The 19,645-nt window shown below is 34.2% G+C and overlaps 2 protein-coding genes and 1 long non-coding RNA gene across 3 annotated transcripts; all 3 read right to left on the bottom strand.

Annotated features, from left to right (window-relative positions):
- Positions 1-223: 223 nt before the first annotated feature.
- Positions 224-9,836, bottom strand: LOC126967453 (uncharacterized). Its single transcript, XM_050811920.1, has 6 exons — positions 9,671-9,836; positions 9,304-9,543; positions 8,134-8,236; positions 5,261-5,367; positions 3,877-4,002; positions 224-582 (listed from the first exon to the last, which is right to left on the bottom strand). Exons 1-6 carry the CDS (start codon positions 9,743-9,745, stop codon positions 277-279), a joined length of 957 nt encoding a protein of 318 aa, XP_050667877.1. The 5' UTR covers positions 9,746-9,836; the 3' UTR covers positions 224-276.
- Positions 9,837-10,805: 969 nt separating this feature from the next.
- Positions 10,806-12,660, bottom strand: LOC126967449 (heat shock 70 kDa protein 14). The gene has a single exon (XM_050811914.1). The coding sequence runs from the start codon at positions 12,260-12,262 to the stop codon at positions 10,841-10,843; it is 1,422 nt and encodes a 473-aa protein (XP_050667871.1). The 5' UTR covers positions 12,263-12,660; the 3' UTR covers positions 10,806-10,840.
- Positions 12,661-15,744: 3,084 nt separating this feature from the next.
- Positions 15,745-17,627, bottom strand: LOC126967456 (uncharacterized). Its single transcript, XR_007729998.1, has 2 exons — positions 16,614-17,627; positions 15,745-16,499 (listed from the first exon to the last, which is right to left on the bottom strand). It is a non-coding gene; the product is annotated as an uncharacterized LOC126967456 (long non-coding RNA).
- Positions 17,628-19,645: the final 2,018 nt, after the last annotated feature.

The raw sequence follows: 19,645 nt of genomic DNA, 5'->3' as shown, positions 1-19,645 counted from the left end.
TATTTCTATAACTCATAACTGTTATAAGTATGTGCCTGAAGCCGACGTCGACGATATAGAGCAGAGCTCAGTCAGCTCAGATGTTGTGTAGTAGTAAGTCACAGGCTAAATAAAACACGAGATAAAATATTCTCATATCTTTTTTATTTCAAACAAACTAAGTAAAAGAAGACTACTTACTTACTACGCGAATCTATAAAATTAAGGAATAAAAACACATTAAAAAATATAATAGAATCTACTCATTACAACACAAAATATTATAAAGCATTAAGATCAGTCTAATCTTTCCCCGCTGTATAATTTTCTTTTCTTGGTAATATTAAAGGAGCTTTTTTTGTCATTCTTTCTTGTCTTGCCATCGTAGTACATGACTTGCAGTGTGTTTTGTGCAGGCCCTTTGTTTATAGGCATATGGGATGTTTGATTACCAAAGGCGGATGTTTCAACAGAGTATGACGAATTGGGTTCTACAGAATACGGCCGTTCTACTTTGTTTTCGTACTGAGAAGGGCATGTACTTTGTGCCAAGTATTCCTTGAACTGACTCTGTTTTAGTTTTTCTTCTACTTCTTTCAATTTCTATAGCAAACAAATAGAAAATAAATACAATAGATATATTAGGTTGTAAAGCTCTAAAGCGGCATAAAACATTATTTTGTTTTATGCCACTTTTCAAAAATTAATAAACCTTAATACTTTTCCCGTAATTACCATTTGCCCCGTTTCTACTTCCTCTGAGCGGTCAAAAGATACGTGTATGTAATGTAAGTGTCGTTGAAAGAATTAAAAAAAAACTGAGAAAATACATTTTTTATGACAATAAGGTACGAGACGAGCAGGGCGTTCAGCTGATGGTAATTGATACGCCCTGCCATTACAATGCTGTGCCGCTCAGGATTCTTGAAAAAACCAAAAATTCTGATCGGCGCCACAATTGCTCTTGTCACCTTGAGATATAAGATGTCAAGTTCCATTTCCCCAGTAATTTCACTAGCTACGGCGCCATTCAGACCGAAACACAGTAATGCTTACACATTACTGGCAGAATTAGGCGCCGTTGTGGTACCCATAATCATCCAGCATCCTGTGCAAAGGAGCTTCCCACTGGTAGATCGACTTTTATCGTCAACCAAAGATTTTAATGTGAAGTGCCATTATATTTCTTTTGGTATAATATTCTACAATATTAAATAGTAGATAATATTTAAAGGAATTAATAATATTGTTTTCTAATCGTTTCGGCTTACTTTACGAAATTGTATTATGTGATCTATCTATTATTGCTTAAGTGCTTAAAATTCCATTAAGGAAATTACGCTTTCTTTCATTACCACATTAATACCTCGATATTGTTTTAAACTTATCTAACAATGCAGTTTTATTGTATTACGTAGGTACTTATTATTACCCATGACCACCCCATGACGAAAGTGCGTATGGACCTTATTTTGTGGTAGTTAAAAGGGACAATGCTTGATTACGGCGGCGTCGTCTACCGGGTCGTCTGCGTTCATGAAATATGTGCGACGGGAACGATGGCTAGTCCATGCGTAACTCGTGAACGAATGCTGCTTGTGACACCTGGTCGACATGTTATAATGACGATTCAAAGATTCAAAAGCGATTCAAAAACGATTCAAAACATTTAGTTTAAGGCTATTTGAATTTGATTTGAATGAGTTTCTTGCCCCTACTCATTAAGCTCAACCTTTTCTAATGTATAACTTTGATTAAAGTGATTTTTATTTGATCTGATTTACGATCCCCGCCCGTCTATGTAGATTTCCATAAACACTACCCGCCTTACAAATAAACTTGGTTTAAAATTATAACTGAAGATAAACAAAGAAAATGCAAAATGTTTACATTATCGTTGACAACACTGTCAATACAATGATAATTTTGAAGTTTTCCGAATGACAAGCTGCCTTGCAAATAAACGCGGGAAACGTTATACGTCCGAATAAACCATTCGTAAAGCAAAATGTCTATTTGTAAACATTTTACATATTCTTGGTTTATGCTTAGTTATAACTTTATGTCAATTTTATTTGTAAGGCCGTACATATACACTACTTTTATGATTATAATGACATGTCGTACATTGTTACTTCGATTACTACACATTTTCTCCCAAAACTGAGGTCTAATCAATTTGTTGAGCATTTTTACAATCCGAAAACTATACGAATAACATTACAAACGGCCATAAGTGACGATGAATTTTATCACAATCGTTACTATGCAGAGCTTTGAAGTATCAAATAATATTGAAAGAGTATGTGTATTGAATGAAATTGTTTATCCAATAATCCGCGAATTAGTATTGCGAAGACATACATATCTCAAGCATATCTCATAAAATTCAATTTAAAATATCAAACGCCAGTGAACGTCGGATCCAGCCATACTATGAGTATCATAAAAATAAATCTATACTAATAATAATGGAGAGCCGTTTTTTTCTTCGGTTACACTGCGAAAACTACTAAACCGATCGGAATAATACTTATACCATAAGTTGCAGCGTGTTTTGGAGAAGGTTTAAGTATAATAATTTATGATGATTACTTATCCGGAACCTATATTTTTTTGCCTTAGAAATACCTATATATTTGAAATACAAATAATTCAGTTAATGATATATCGTACATATCGCAATTCATACAATGCGGAGTACTTTATTTCAGTGCCGGATTAACCACGTAGCAAAAGTAGCAACTGCTACAGGCCCCACACGAAAGTGGGCACATTTAAAACCACCTATCTCTGCCTAAGCGTAATTATTTGAGTGAAACTTATTAATATTATGTGTTTTTTTTTATGGAAGAGAGGACAAACGAGCGTACGGGTCACCTGATGTTAAGTGATCACCGCCGCCACATTCACCTGCAATACCAGAGGATTCACAAGTGTTCCTGGCTCTTTTAAAAAATGTACGAATGTCGTATCGTCCTGAAAACATCGCATATGGAAGCTCATTCCACATCTTGGTCGTACATTGAAGAAAGTTGCTTGAAAACCGCACTGTGGAGAAACAACCCACATCCAGATGGTGTCGATGCTGTCCTAATTACTGGCGTGGTAAAGGTGGAATTCGGCGGCAGGAATCATGTCACACAGCTCTTCGGAACGCTCCCCGTGATAAATTCTGTAGAAGCGACGTCGCTACGCAATGCCATCGTGGTCTATTGAATATACTTGATGTCACAAAACGTAAAACGTTACAACTTTTCTACGAAACAATCCACGGTAGACACTCGGTAACCGATTATATTAATATAAATTAAGGGCTCTTTGATAGCATTTGCTACGGGCCCCACGTAAGACGAAGCCCCGCATATTTTAACCCACTCATCTCTGCCTGAGCGTATTTTTTTGACTGAAACTTGTTAAGGAGTGGTAAATTGAATTTATTTGATGTCACAAAAACAGGAAATGTAACAACTTTTCCTCCTAAGACAATCCACGTCAGACACTCGGTAACCGACTATTTCCAATAAAGCTTAAGGGCTCTTTGAAAGCATTTGCTACGGGCCCCACGTAAAACGGGACCGCATATTTTAACCCACTCATCTCTGTCTGAGTGTTTTTTTTTGAGTGAAACTTATTAAGGAGTGGTAAATTGAATTTACTTGATGTCACAAAAACGTGAAACGTTACAACTTTCTTACGAAACAATCCACGTCAGACACTCCTCCTAAGACAATCCACGTCAGACACTCGGTAATCGACTATTTCCAATATAGATCAAGGGCTCATTGATAGAATTTGCTACGGGCCCCGCGTTTGCTTAATCCGGCACTGCTTAATTTACTTTTATGGCAAAACAACGTTTGCCGGGTCAGAACTTTATATAGCAGTAATACATACGCGGTGATATTCATGAATGGTAGCGTTGGTTATTGAAGATTCCCTCGAAAGTTGCTCCTGTAGCTGGACAACTTGTGCCGCACTGCGTTGAATCTTCTCTTCATACTCCAACACTACTACGTTTATCTTTGAGATAGAAAGTCGCATTAATAAATATTAAATATAGTGTGATTCAAATTATTATTTTATTTTTCAAAATAGGCTATGAAATTTCTTAGTAAACGTTTAAAACTACCCCATTCGAAAATTTATGCCTATGAAACTCAGCAGGCTTCTTTTTTTTTATAAAATTTCGTTACAATCTAATTTATAATTTAAATAGCCTGACGGCGGTCGCTCCATTCGCAATATGTGGTATCATTCATCGTCTTTTAACAATTATTTTGAATTTCGTGATACATTTGTTTTAAACATTTTCTGGGAACATCTTGTAATAAATGTAAAAGCATATAATACGACATCGATCTACAAAAGACTAATTAACTCGAATTAGCCGAGTAGTAGGCATAATAAGTTTATGCTTGTTCCTTGCGACAACTCTTTCTACATATAAATTGTATCCCATACTTTAACACCGACGATACACGGAAAAGATAACTCTTTAAAGTAAGTTTGATTTCTGATGCATGTTCCTTACTTTATATATATATTTCAAGAAAAAAACAGTCATATTCGAGCATAATTACATAGTATATTATTCAAACAGACCTAGCAGTTCCATTACATATATACAGGGTGGGTTTTCGAGAAGGGCGATGATGGCTGAAGAGAGCTTACAAAGCTCAAAGGTAGATATTCTATAGAGGATAAATCCTGTCTTGGTATCAAATGCAGTAGTCTTCCGTCAAAAGTTCAAAAAATTATATAAAACTATTTATGTAATTATTATTTTCTTATTTATCGAGGGCAAGACTCTTTTCACGACTTTTCACTAAGTCTCACAGTTTCCGACTTGGCCATCACCGCCCTTCTTAAAATATCCGTTACTGCTCGTTGCAAAAACTTTTCAACTCGTTACCAAAACTAGAAGTAGGATTAGCAAGTCTCCTAAAAAAAATTGCGTTCGTACAAAGAACAGATGTCAGAAGTGAAACCTGCATTGTGCATGAACCTCTAAACGGCATATGAAGTCCTGGTGCATGTTGCTAGGATGACACATGATATCAATGGGCTATTTGCCCTGTGCTTCCCCGGGGTGTAAAAGAGGTAAAGTAAACATTTTAGACTAAAGGTAGGTACCGTTTTCTATTATTCTTGGTTACTTTCATAAAAACCTTGAGGATGGCTCATATTGATGAGTTTAAAAGTAACATAATACCTGCTTCCTAGTTGCCTAACAAATAACAATGTGTTCATGTTCATTGAGCATTAAACAGTCACCTACCTGGTCTCGATGTTCACGCTCCATGTCTTTTTGCTTGCTACGTAACTCTTCAATGAGGTTTGTCAGTTGAGCTACATGGGTGTCGGAGTCAGCTTGGATCTGTTGAACTACGAGACGTTCATGAACAGAAAAAAATACGCAATTTCAGGAGTTCTATTTTGGGGCTGCAAGGATGAGGCTTTTCGTAGCTGCTTCAAGAGAGCATAGACGGCGGTGATCTTCTGGTCCTATTTCTTAGAGTAGATCCATCTGATGTTAAGCGGTATTGGCTCTCTATAACAGTGACTATATAATCTTAGGCGTAATATCCCCATAATCGCGATCTCCTAATGTATCTATCTGACCTAAAGAGGTATAAAAACAAGGGAGAAGTTTTAAAAGTTAGTCTGACTAAGCGAAAGCTTAGATAATTTATACATTCTAGATAGGCTAAGAGCTGTGATCACGTCGAAAAAAATGGCGGCGAACTGTTAATCTCTATTTTCAGCAACTTACGCACACTTTGACGACCTGTATAGCCGAGTGGTTAGCGATCCTACCTACTAAGCTAGAGGTCCCGGGTTCGAATCCCGGTAGGTGCAAGCATTTATATGATAAATATGGATGTTTGTTTCCGAGTCATGGATGTTTAAATGTATTTATGTATGTTTAAGTAAGTATATCGTATCAAATATATCATTGTCTTGTTACCCGTAACACACGTAATATGCTTAACTTGGGGCAAGATAATTTGTGTAAAAAGTGTGTCAATATTACTTAATCAAAATGACATACGTATCGCGAGTGTAAGACGTAGCTTGTCACGAACACTAAAGTAATAAACCTGGCCTATTGTCATGCGGAGCCTAAGAGCAAGATGCTATATCTACACGTACTGATAAAGTATCTAAGAGCGAATGCCTTTGATTGAGTATGGCACAAGGCGCTTCTCCCGAAACGTTCAATTTATTGGCTTTATTTGATCACCATCTACTAGCTCACTAGGCTCATCATACAAGTTGTTGCTCAGACCCCTAAGCCCGAGAACGCTGGCATATCAATTATATGTTCTAATGTAAATATGTAAATCTTCGACCAGTGCTGGATGAAACTTACATCTTCTATCTTATCTTGGATGGGCACAAATGGCCCTATTAAATGGCCACCACGTTCACCCGATTTAACACCGTTGGATTTTTTCATTTGGGGGTAACTTAAAGGTAGAATTTATGCAGACACTTACAACTCGGTACAAGAGTTAAAAGACGCAGTGCATTATCATTTGAACAACATACATCACAACGCCTTGTCTAAAGCTACCAGAGGTGTTCTGAAACGCGCTTGTGCCTGCATTCGACAAGAGGGAGGCCACCTTGAACATTTACTTTAATGTAAAATTATTTTATTAAATTTACCTAACTTCTGCTGTCCCGATTTTTTTCTTCCCATACAATAAAATGATCCCCTCATGAAACTGAGTAGATGTGCGTCAAAAAAAAATTTCATCAAAATTAATCATATTTAGGGACAACTCACACTTGACCAAAATTTTGACTATACCAATTTTTTTTTCACAAAAAAGTACCTAGTGTTTCCTAAGACAGTTTCCCTGTATCTCTTAAAAAAACTACACTGTATATCTCTGTTGTGAAGGCCACAGAATGGGGAAAATTTAACTGTGATCAGTTTTACACCAAATACCTACATGCAAGTTCGCGACAAGGACATTGCGCATACCATGAGCCCTACTGCTACTGATACTAGATAATTAATGTGAAATAAAAGTTAATTTATTAAAACAAAACAAATCTTATAGCTATATTTACAATACTATGACTACATAAAATTAAAACTATCATTACGTGGAAGCGTACCAAGAATACTGGCAGCATTTCCGCGTTGGATAGCTAGGCTGATCCGTTGACCGAGATAGCTGCCAGCGCTTGGGTTTCCAATAGCCTTATTGAGGCGTGAAGATAGTATTTTGAACATTCTCCGCCCCTCTGGGCCCCACGGGCCAAGTCTCGACACCAAACGGCACAAAGATGTATGACTCACTGAGACCAACATATTTGCGACGCTTGTCGTCTTCGGCAGTCGAAGCAGCAGCCCCAGCACCAACTGACGTAACTTGGACATGAGAAGGAGCCAGAGTGTCGACGCAAGTCGCGTCCCACACCAGCACCCTTCCCCGTGCCCAAGCCACCAGCGTCATTCCATCAGGACGCTTGAGCGTTCATGTCAATTTATTAAAAATTGTATTGAAACGGCGTTACAAATAAACTCGGTATAAAGTTATAACTGATAATAAACTAAGAATATGCAAAATGTTTACAACTAGACATTTTGCTTATGATTGCTTTTTTGGACGTTTTAACGTTTCCTGATTGATATTATTTTGATATTATTATTTTGTTTGATGATTGATATTATAGTTGTCAGCGATATAGTGAACATTTTGCATATTCTTGGTGTATAACTTATAACTCAGTTATAACTTTATACCAAGTTTATTTATAGGACCGTACATGATTAAGTTTTTTTTACTTTTTATATAAGTAATATGAGATTTATTTTACTTTCATGAGTGCACTGAAGATTTACAACAATCAAGTTTCTGTGTTGAACTAAGTTCAGACGACTTTCCCCAAAGATTCTAAACGTTGGCTACGTCGAACATATTTCCCCGGGAAATGTTTCGAAATACATTTTATATTTTGTGTCAACATGCGACATATTATATTCATAGAATAAAACTACGAATTATTGATTTATTATAATATATATTGAAGATATTAGAGAGAAATTTGTCCCCGCTAAAATCGGAAGTAATTTAACTTGTTTGGATGCGATGATTTCCAAGATGTTATATAGAAAGCTAACCATAAACTTACCTTTCCTTTCATTTTCATCTATTAACTTTTGCAACCGTTTATCATGTTCTTTTTGTAATTCGGATAAGACTTCATCATGCTTGTGGCGAATAGTTTCTTTTTCCTACAAAAACGATATTTTTAACAATTTAATGATGCTTCGTCAATGTGGAATAAGAAAAGGTAAGTACTTGAGTCTAATCTTCTCAGGCTTTTTTATCTTCGATTCGGTGGCAGATTCTGACTATATTCAAGTGATTTTAAAATTTAACCACTTCTATAAGTAATAAATAAAACTGTGGAGTCGACGTGTACATGGCATATTTTTTCTAAAATTGTACATTGTAGGTGTAGTTTTAAGAAAATTTACCGTTAACGCTAATCTCTGGAACTACTCGCCAGACTTTCACGAATGCCTTCAGCAGAGACTGGACAAAAATTTACGCTGTATTTGATCAAAATTCGGTGCACGGAGAAAAAAGTTCTGTTTTTGTTTGCATCTTTTACATTAACAATAAGCATTCAAACTAACGCACCCTAATTTACGTGAACAAAGACATGGACACAGCTACACAGTTTCGAATATAATTAAAAAAAAATATAAAACCACTTCGATAGAAGCGAGGAGAATAAACTGGTGCCAAAATGTGCAACTTAATTTTTTAACAAAATGTGATCGGAATGAATTTTTTTTAATGGAAGGAACCTTGGAAACGAACATACATATCGGGTCACCTGATAGTGTGTGATCAACGAAGTTTGAGTACGTACCTACCTACCACTCATGTTTTATACAGTCTTGGTAAAATTCTCGAATTAGCATTACAAACGAAACACGCAAAATATGACTTTATTTTTATTTTACTTGCTTTGGCTAGTCATAAGGTAATTTTTGTCGTTATATTATCTGCAATCAGAGGTATATTATAAGATACATTTTATGATATTTGTATGATATAGGTAATATGTACCTATCTCCTAGATCTTTTTCTTCGTGACACTCTTGGCAGAGCGGTCGTGGTCATCAAGAAGTGACATCTTTGATTCGTCCAACGAGCATTCGCCATCTTTCCCTGCTGGCCGACAGCCACACATACGTTCAATGGTACACTCGTTCAACGGACCGCCCACAGAAGACTTAATTTGGTTTGGTCTACCATACCTACTCTTAAATTATAAAACAATACAGACCCGTTCTATTATAACAATAGCAGAATCCTTAGAAGAAATTTCTTCTTTTAACTTTTTCACGTCACGCTTTAAATAAGCGAGATGTGAAACAGTCTCCTGTAAATTAGCAATCATTTCACGCGATGTAAGCAATTGATAACGATGAGACTTTTCTAATTCTCGTGTTTCCTTTAGCTCGCTTTCTAATTTTATATTAATTTCACGTAATGTTGAACACTCATTGCTACCATTTATATAATTCTGTAAGAAAATAAAAAATTAGGTAACCGATAAAATACAGGAATCACAATTTTTTTTAAAAGCTTTTAGAATTAAGACAATCTAATATTATGTAAGTAATTGATTATAATATTAGGGAAATCCTTACGAATTTGCATTTCGTTAGGTTATTTAAAATATTTTGTAGTCTTTCACTTAATTCGCTTTTATCTTGTGCTTCCATGCTTTTGTAGGATTATCTGTACACTTACGAGCAACGAAAGTAAAATGTATCATATTTTGCTAAAAAATAAGAAGTCCCGCTTCTTTTGTACTAAAATCCCCAATCCCGCCATTTGTTTTTTTTATATCGACGTTTTGGCTTAACGTTCGTCATAGATAAAGAATTTGCAGCATTTTTTTTTGCTTTAAAAAGGTATAATCAATAATATAACAATTTATTATTAATATATATTATATTATACTGAGAAACTGAGATGAACACTTATAACTTCAAAATTAAATGTTGATTTCTATGTACCTAAGTTTTTACTAATTTATCAGCCGTATTGAAAGCTTCTGGACTGGCATTTTGTAATACAATAATTTAAAAAACAATAGCAGTATTTGAAAATGGAACAGGAGTGGGTCAACTTTTATTATAGTTTTTTTACCTACTCGTAATTTTTTCCACAATTTGGCATCAAAGAGAATTAAACCACTGTGTGGCATTACGAACTTAGTGTGGCGACAGGAATGTCATTCTGTACACGTAATATATGGTCGTATTAACGGACATATCATTCGCAGCCTGATAGTGGTCGTGTGTCAAGGTCCGAATCAAATCTGAATTAAATTAATGTTTTACATTGCTGCTTATCGACCAAGAATATTTTAAGCAACTCGAGTAAATACGAAAATGTATAGATACACTAAGCAGTCGAAAAAAAAATTAAAAAGCGGAAAGTGTGAGTATAATTTATGCAGCAGGTCACAGAACACTATTACTCTAACAAACAGGTATTCTGTAGCAATGAAATAACAAGAAAAAGAAAGACTTTAAATAAAAGTATATGCCTTAGTGGTTATAAATCAGTTCAGTGTGAGCTACTTTGCTATTAACATTAGTAAGGTGTTTAAAAATAATCTTAATATTATATTATTGCATAACAATGTATAATTTCTATGTCATAGTTAATATAATGATAACATTTCAACAGATCAATAATCTCTGCAAAATGTATTTACTGGTTATTTATCAAAAAGTTATAAAATATTATTATTCAATAAATAAAACAAAAAAATCAATGTTTGAAATTTATTTATTAATCTAAGATTGTCATTCAACTTCCAACTCAATCCTCTTGTCTTGCAATGTTGACTTTAGCTTAAATGACTTCTGTAAATTTTCTATGTTAAAATCAACTTTTGCAAATTGTTCACTGTCTGGTTTATCATGCAGTGTAATACTAATATCTTTCACCTCAGAATTATTATCAATGTTAATGACGTTTTGTGTGAAAAGTGCACTTCCCTCTTTAAAAAGCTTTTCTGTTTGATCAAAATATTTTAAATAAATATCATGGCCAAGGAATTCTACTTCAGTATTCATATCAGTTAATGATAAATTAGGAAAGTCTAATATCAATCCTGCTTGCTTGGCACATCCAACAGCAATGACTTCATCAGGATTTATGCCTGATAATACTTCAGCATTGGGTAACAAGTTTGCAATAGCCGACTGCAACTTTGGAGTCTTCATACTGCCACCACACACAACTATTTTATTTATATTTCCATCAAAGCTATCAATAACTACCTGAGCAGGTTCTATATATTGTGAAATTTTTGATGATATTATATTCTCAAACCTTGCTCTGGTCACATTTTGACTCCAATCTACACCATCTAACAGGGATTCAATAAAAACATGGGCTGAATTCAAAGTTGACAAAACATGTTTACTGTTATCAGCATGATGCAATAACTTGGCTACTGCTCGTCTGCTCTCTTGAGGATCTAACTTCCACTTTTGTTTAAATTCTTGGGATACATAATTGGCTAAATCCTTTGTAAGGCATTGGCCACCCAAGTCTGAACGAAAAACATTTTTTTCAACACTAATAAAGCCACCAGAAACCTTAACTATAGAAGCATCACAGGTTGAACCACCCAATCGGTAAACTAATACATTAATGTCTTCAGTGGATTCTTCTAAGTTATAAGCTAATATTGCTGCAGCTGGCTCACTTATCACTTGTAAAACATCAAAACCAGCTAATTCTGCACATTTTGCGAGCCTTTCTCTACTTGTGCTTGACCAATGCAATGGTGCAGCTAGCACTAACTTTAAGTCCCCTTCATCTTTAACCGAGTGACTGGCTATAGTAAACAATTTCGCATAAATCTTTGTAGTGATATTATCGGGATTAGAATACAGCTTTGTTTCAGATGTTTCGAACTCGTACACTACTTTTTCTTCATTTTGTACACTACAGGATGAAGATGCTTCAACATATGCTAGATCTTCTTCATTCCAGTCAGAATTCATAAGACGTTTGTTATGTTTGATAACAGCTTTTGATGATGCTTGTCCAGATTTTGCTGGTAATCCCACTTCCCATTCTGAACCGTTCAAGGCTACCACAGCCGGTGTAACTCTGTCGCCCGCATCATTTGCCAACACGGATGAAGCTCCATTAGTAAAAGCAGCCAAACAACCAGAACTGTTACCTAGATGAATTCCATACGCAAGGGCCATTTTAAGTTTTTAGGTAAGGGTTTGTTCTATACCATGCGTTTATAGGTTAGAATGTTTTCATGAAATCTAACCTTTATTATGTTTACACTTTGCACACGAAATGGACCTATTAACCTATTCTAATCTTATAAATCCCTTTGTAGTTAATATAGGTACACTTTTCCTCGCTACATTAAAATGCACAATCCACACATTCAATGGGTAACTGTATTAACAAAATATAAAATTCTTATTTCTTTTTTTGTTGCTTATTTTTTTATTTTTTCGTCGATTATTAGGACAGGCAAAGGGTTCAAGACCATACAGCCATACCTTCGGCGTTCTTTTTCTTGTTCAAGTCCGATGAAAATATTTGACGTGACAAAGTTTTATCAGTCGATAAACAACGGCTGTATGCACAAAAAAGCATTACTTATTGTTACGTTTAGGGGTGAGACGTATTTATCGTCACAGGTATTTGTAACAGGTATTAAAATATCACCGGTTGTCACTGTGACAGGATATCAAAAATAACAGTGACAAGTATTAGGATTATTTTTTAACAACTAGTATTTTATAACACCTAGTATTTTAGTAACGACTGTTATTTGAGTAACACCTGTTACTGAACAAGTAATTGATAACAACTAGTATTTTAGTAACAACTGTTACTGAACAAGTATTTAATAACAGCTAGTATTTTAGTAGCAACTGATATTTCAGTAATACCTGTTATTGAACAAATAATTAGGAGTATTTAGTAGATATTTTTTTAACAGTATTTTGATACAGTTATAATTGTGTGATTTGTAGGTCTGTTATATTATTTTTAATTCAATGGGTAATGACATAGTTATGGTTCAACTATTCTTCTAAAATGTATGGGATAAGAAAAACCCTGTTTACTTTTATTGTTTACTGAATATTTTTCTTTTAGACACATTTGTAAATAATAGATACATCACTTTCATACATTTATTTAACATACTATTATTAAGATTAGATAGGTAAGTAGGTACCTAATTAAAATATTGAAGTAAATTTCAAATGCAAGACCCTGTCTCTGATATCATTTTTCGTAATCGTATTTATTCACAGTTATATTGTGCCTACGAGCAGGAAAATACGGCTCACCTCTTCGAAAGAAAAAACCTATATTGGTAATTTGATAGTACCTACTGAATAATATATTTTTATGATGTTTATTTCTACTTTATTGTTGAATTATTCGTATTATAAGGGCACATTTTTATTGTGTACTAGGTAAGGATCACTGTTTAAGCATAGGTAGTATTGAAACATAATGAATACGAAATTATAATGATTATTTTTATTACATCAAAACTATAAAAATAATGAATAGGTCTCTACAGCTTTACCTAAACAGAACTTTTGAAATTCGAAGTTACCACAAGAGAAAGTACTATGTAATACGTATAGATGGCGCTAACAAGTAACACCAAACAACGAAAAATATACGCCTCACTATAGTATCTAGTATTAAAATAACAGCTAGTATTTTGTAACAGGTATTTGTCGCTGTTACTTTTGAGTCACAGTCACCGTCATACCTAGTATTGCATTTTTAGTCTCAACTCTAGTTACGTTCTGCCTGAGCCGGTCGAGCAAGCGAGAGCGTGGAACAAGCAACAAAGAGGCACCATCGGCCCAAGGTGTGGTTTAGTTTTAGTTTTATCTATTTAGAGCATTTGTAAATAGAAGTACTTATTCTGTGGTCCTAAATTTTCTAGACATAGTATTAACATTTTACATTCTCTTTTATACAAACGGCAAACGCTAAAATGCCAAACAGTAAAATTGTGAACATAGTGGTTATATTCTCTGTGCAAAATTGCAGCTAAACTGCAAACTTCAAACTTCAAAGAGAATGTAGATAATAGAAAGGGCGGGAAACTTAAGATCGGTCGCATGTAATTGTGATAATTTTTCATTTTATTTTTAAATTTCATGTAAATATTTAGATATTTTGATCAGATAAGTTGTAGTTTGTATATATTTTAGTAGTTCGTTTTTATTAAAGTGTTAATTTGTGTAAATTTCATCCTATTGGTAAGTCTTCTTTTCTTCACTTTTCTATGATATGATGGACCCCCCGGATGATCCTGGGGGGACAGCCCCTGATATAGGTCATGTAGTGACAATTTCTAATAATGACGAAGGTAGCGCTATGGATACAGATGGTTCTGTGTCTCAGACATCTAGTGGCCGTAAAAGAGTGTCAGCTCGACCCAGAATATGCAGACACTGTAATAAAAGACGACGAAAACACCGTGGTGATAAGAAGGATATTAAGGAAAGTGATTGCAAATGTGTAGACATTAGTGACAAACAAATTCTTTCCAAAGTCGATTCCTGCAATAATTCTTCTATAGTAGTAGAGACCATACAAAAAAATAACACAGACACTCCACAACAGCCACAGCCCCCTGTTGCAAGGCTGTTATATAACTCATTAGATGCTGCTCCTTTTGTTGTACACATTCAGAAACAGTATTCATCTCCCGATGATAATGTTACTTTACATCCAGTTACATTTGGTCGTTTTCTCAAAAGAAATTCTATTAAAAATATTGTGAATGGAAGTTTAAAAAGGATAGGCCGGAATAGGTTATCTATTTCTTTTTCTAAGTACCAAGATGCAAATGACTTTGTTGAAAACAAAAATTTAGAAAATGAAAAATATAAGGCTTTTATTCCATCATTTTCTGTGAGTAGAATAGGAATAGTCAGAGGAGTACCAGCTGAGTGGTCTGAAGAGGAAAGATAATGTTTCTGTTCCTATTGGCTGTGGCCCAATCATAAAAATTAGGAGAATAAAACGAAAGATGATGATTGATGGACAAAACCATCTTAAATGTACTAAGTCTGTGGTATTTACTTTTGATGGACAGTTTTTGCCTAAACGATTATATATGTGCTACACTTCTCTTACTGTTGACTTATATATATATCCTACTATTCAATGCTACAATTGTTGTCGGTTTGGTCATGTGAAATCACAATGCAGATCTAAACCAAGATGTTTTAGATGTGGTCAAGGACATAGTGGTGATAACTGCTCTGTTCAAGATGATTTTATATCTTGTTGTTTATGTAAAGGTTCCCATATTGCAACTGATAAAAAATGTTTAGAATATGAAAGACAAAGAGCTATAAAGGAATCAATGGCTAAAAAATGTATTTCCTATTCAGAAGCTTCAAAGATACATCCATCTGTCTCTCGAATTTCATATGCAGATACATTACTCTCATCACCTAACATCACTCCTAATACTTTTCCAACCCAGCATCAACATTCAACACCTAAAGCTATAAACAATACTTCATATAAAAAAACTGTTTTTGTTAAACCAAAGCCTCCACCTACACTTAGCAAAGGATATGACAAATCTGCTCACCAAGAAATTTTAAGGGATTTTAATATTCCCCAACCCTCTAATGGATGTGCATTAATTAACAAAGAAAATGAAAATCCTTTGGAATCCTCAGTAATTGATTTAATTATTTCTCTTATAAAATCTCTTAGACAATCGAATGAATTTTCACCGTCCTACGCTGCCTTATTAGTTTCTGCAATTACTCAAATTTATAAACCAAATAATGGACAAAGTTCTTCAATGGAATTGTCAAAGCATCACTCCTAAAAAAAGTGATCTTATTTATTTATTAAATAAATATAAACCTTATATCTGTGCTCTTTAAGAGACATGGTTGAAACCAGGATCTTTATTTAAGATTCGTGGTTATTCATGTCTCAGAGAAGATCGTGTGGATGGGCATGGCGGAGTTGCCATGCTTGTGAAACACCCTCTTTCCTTTTCTCTCTTCTCTATTCCTTCTCACAGTAATGATTTTTCTATTATTGCTGCTTTAGTTGAAATATCTGTTATGTATCTATTTATATACCTCATCCTTCTTCTGCAATCTTAAATGAAATTAAAGATATTATTTCCATTCTTCCGAAGCCTTTTATGATCCTTGGTGATTTTAACTGTCGCCATGAATCCTGGGGTTACTTATCTTCTAATAGTTATGGTAACACATTAATAGATATATTTGATTCAGTGAATTAGTGTATATTAAATGATGGTCGTCCTACACGACGTTCTCATCCTGACGAGGGCCCAAGTGCTCCAGATTTAACAGTCACTACACCTAATCTTGCTTCTTTGTCCTGGGATCCATTACGATATACTTTTGGTAGTGATCACTTCCCACTATTATTATCATTTCCAACCTGCAATAATAACAATAAAGTATTACATAAAACTTATTCTCCTCGTTTAAAATATAAGCTTAATGATGTTGATTGGGATTTATATAAATATCTAATAAAAAACAAAATTATTACACTTCCAAAAATTAATCCAGGTACAGAATCTCAGTGTGCAGATTCTTTAGCAAGAATATTTATTGAGGTTGCCAATGAGATATTTCCAAGTAAAAATAGCTCTTTGGGTTTTATTCCTTCTCCTCCTTGGTGGGATAACGAATGTTCTGAGGCAGTAAAGAGAAGAAAATATGCTGAAATTACATACTGTCAATGTTCCACTGATGAGAATTTTGAAATTCTTACAAAGAGTATGTCAGAAACTTCAAAATTTCTAAAGAAAAAGAAATTTGATGGCTGGAAAAATTTCTGCTATTCAATATCACCTGATGTCAAACCATCTCTTGTATGGCAAAATATAAGAAGGTTTAGATCTGCATACAAAGATTCATCCCCAAAATCAATCCCTTTTCATTTAGTTAATAGCTTTTTAGATAAATTGGCTCCACCTTTCGTTCCTGAAGACTTCATAATTGATTATCCTGTAATAAATATAAATAATGATAACTGTTTTGGTTTAAACAGTATATTTTCTCTCACTGAACTAAAAGGTGTATTGTCTCATGTTAAGGATTCTGCTCCTGGACTGGACGGTATTCCGTATTCCTTTATCTCTCATTTAGATGATGATGCTTTATTTTATTATTTATCTCTTATAAATTCCATAGTGACATCTGGTAACATCCCCTCCACGTGGAAACGTCAAGAAATAATTCCCGTACTGAAACCTAATAGGTGTTCTTCAGACCATTCTGCCTATCGCCCAATCGCACTTTCTTCTGTTTTGATGAAAATTACAGAACATCTTATAAAAAATCGTTTAGAATGGTTTGTTGAGCATAACGGTCTATTATGTGAATCCCAATTCGGTTTCAGACGTGGGAAAAGTACTATTGATAGCTTAAGTATATTCATTTCTGATATTCAATTATCATTTTCAAATAATAAATCAGTAATAGCTGCGTTCTTAGATATAAATTGTGCCTATGATAATGTCGTAATAAGTATTTTAAAGAGTAAGCTTTTACAACTTAATATACCTTTGCTATTAACAAATTTTATCATAAACATGCTTTCCGAAAGATACATAATCCTGAAACTAGATGACAGGAAGTCAATTACTCGACTTGTTTCAAAGGGCCTCCCCCAGGGATCAGTACTTAGCCCAATATTGTATAATATTTATACACACGATTTAAAATCATCACTTAATAGTGTAACTGTTCTTCAGTATGCTGATGATCTACTGTTGTGATATTTCTATTGAAAAAGCTAGTTCTTCTATAACACAACCGCTGATAAATTTAAAAACTTGGTTGGACTTAAATGGCCTTGATCTATCACCTGAAAAAAGTACAATAGTTTTATTCACGAGATCAAGAACTCCTCCTCCTATTTCTATATTTTATGAGGGTTATCAGATTCCAGTTAAAGATAATGTTAAGTTTTTGGGAATTGTCTTAGATTCGAAACTAACTGGTATCCCACATTGTGATTACCTAAATGCTAAATGTGAGCGTACTCTTAATATTTTAAGATGTCTGTCAGGTGTTTGAGTTTGGGGTGCGCACCCTTTTTGCATGAAATTGTTATATAATGCTCTTATAAGAAGAATATTAGATTATGGTACATTCTTGCTGGAGCCTGGTAGTGTTAAGACATTTAAAAAACTAGATCTCATACAGTCCAAAGCTTTACGAGTAGTTTCTGGTGCTATGCGGTCAAGTCCTATCAATGCTCTTCAAGTAGAATGTGGTGATCCTCCACTACATCTACGTCGTCAATATTTAGCAGACAAATTTATATTCCGATCTTTTCAGTTTCTTAACCACTCTCTTTATAACAAACTTCAGAAACTTTCTCATCATATAGATTCATCTGCATATTGGTCAAATAAAAAACCACCTTGTCTAATCAATAGTTTTAAGAAATTTATCAACATAAAAGCTCCTATTCATCGATCCATTAATTATCCTCTTTTCAGTACTAGCTTTGAAGCATTAATGTTGCTTCCAGAAATTAATTTTGACTCAGGTTTAAATAAGCACGATATTAGTACAAATTTTTCGTTTAATCTTCTTAAAAATACTATTTGGGTTGATTACCATCATATTTACACAGACGCGTCTAAACATTCCTCCTCGTATCCCGTTGGTGTAGGTGTCTATCACGCTCAATTTAAAATATCACAGAAAATTAAACTACCTCTGGAAACATCGGTGTTTACTGGGGAATGTTATGGTATTTTTAAGGCTATTGAATATATTATTCTATTTAAACTTCCAAAAACAATAATTTTCTCTGATTCAAAAAGTGCCTTAAAGTCTCTCAATAGGTTCCCATTTAAATCAAAAAACATTTCTTCTGTTGTCATAGAAATAAGAAATCTATTAAATAAATGCAATCACTTTGGTCTTTCTGTGTTGTTTGTATGGATCCCCAGCCATAGCGACATTCCTGGTAATATAAAAGCAGACCAACTAGCTAATGAAGCCGTGGTCGATGGCGACATTTTCCCTTATAAAGTTTTTTGCCAGGATATAGGTGCTCTTCCTATAGTTCACCTTCAGGATTGTTGGAATAGACTTTGGACTGAAACTAGTCAATCAAAAGGCAGGAAATATTTTAACCTTCAGCCACTTATTTCATTTAAACCATGGTTTTTCCGTGCCAAATGCAATAAGTTAGTATGTTCTTCTATCATAAGAATGCGTTTGGGTCATGTTTCCACTCCTGTTCATCTTAATAGATTAGGCATTGTATCTACTGACATGTGTGAATGTGAATCCGATAAATGTGATCTAGATCACATTTTCTTTTCATGTTCTCTATACGACCGCTCCTCATTCCTGAATGATCTAATATCTCTTAATGTTCCTTTTCCTACCTGTATATCCTGTCTAATTATGTATCCATGTAAATTTTATAAAATATTGTCATCTTTCATTCTTCAGAATCATATTAAAGTTTAAATATTTGTAATGTTGTGTAAGTAGCAAGTATATATGTATATTTATGAAATTTTTAATATCCGTTTCAATCCTCTCTCTACT

The sequence above is a fragment of the Leptidea sinapis genome, chromosome 13, assembly GCF_905404315.1.
Source record: "Leptidea sinapis chromosome 13, ilLepSina1.1, whole genome shotgun sequence".
NCBI lineage: Eukaryota > Metazoa > Arthropoda > Insecta > Lepidoptera > Pieridae > Leptidea > Leptidea sinapis.
Note: the sequence above shows the minus strand (reverse complement) of the source record. Positions and strands in the feature narration are given on the sequence as shown.

Coding starts and splice junctions, on each gene's coding strand:
- LOC126967449 (XM_050811914.1), bottom strand. CDS start 12,262: ATGGCCCTTGCGTATGGAATTCATCTAGGTAACAGTTCTGGTTGTTTG.
- LOC126967453 (XM_050811920.1), bottom strand. CDS start 9,745: ATGGAAGCACAAGATAAAAGCGAATTAAGTGAAAGACTACAAAATATT. Junction 9,544..9,670: donor ACCTAACGAAATGCAAATTC/GTAAGGATTTCC, acceptor ATTTTCTTACAG/AATTATATAAATGGTAGCAA. Junction 8,237..9,303: donor CTATTGTTATAATAGAACGG/GTCTGTATTGTT, acceptor TCGTTTTTGTAG/GAAAAAGAAACTATTCGCCA.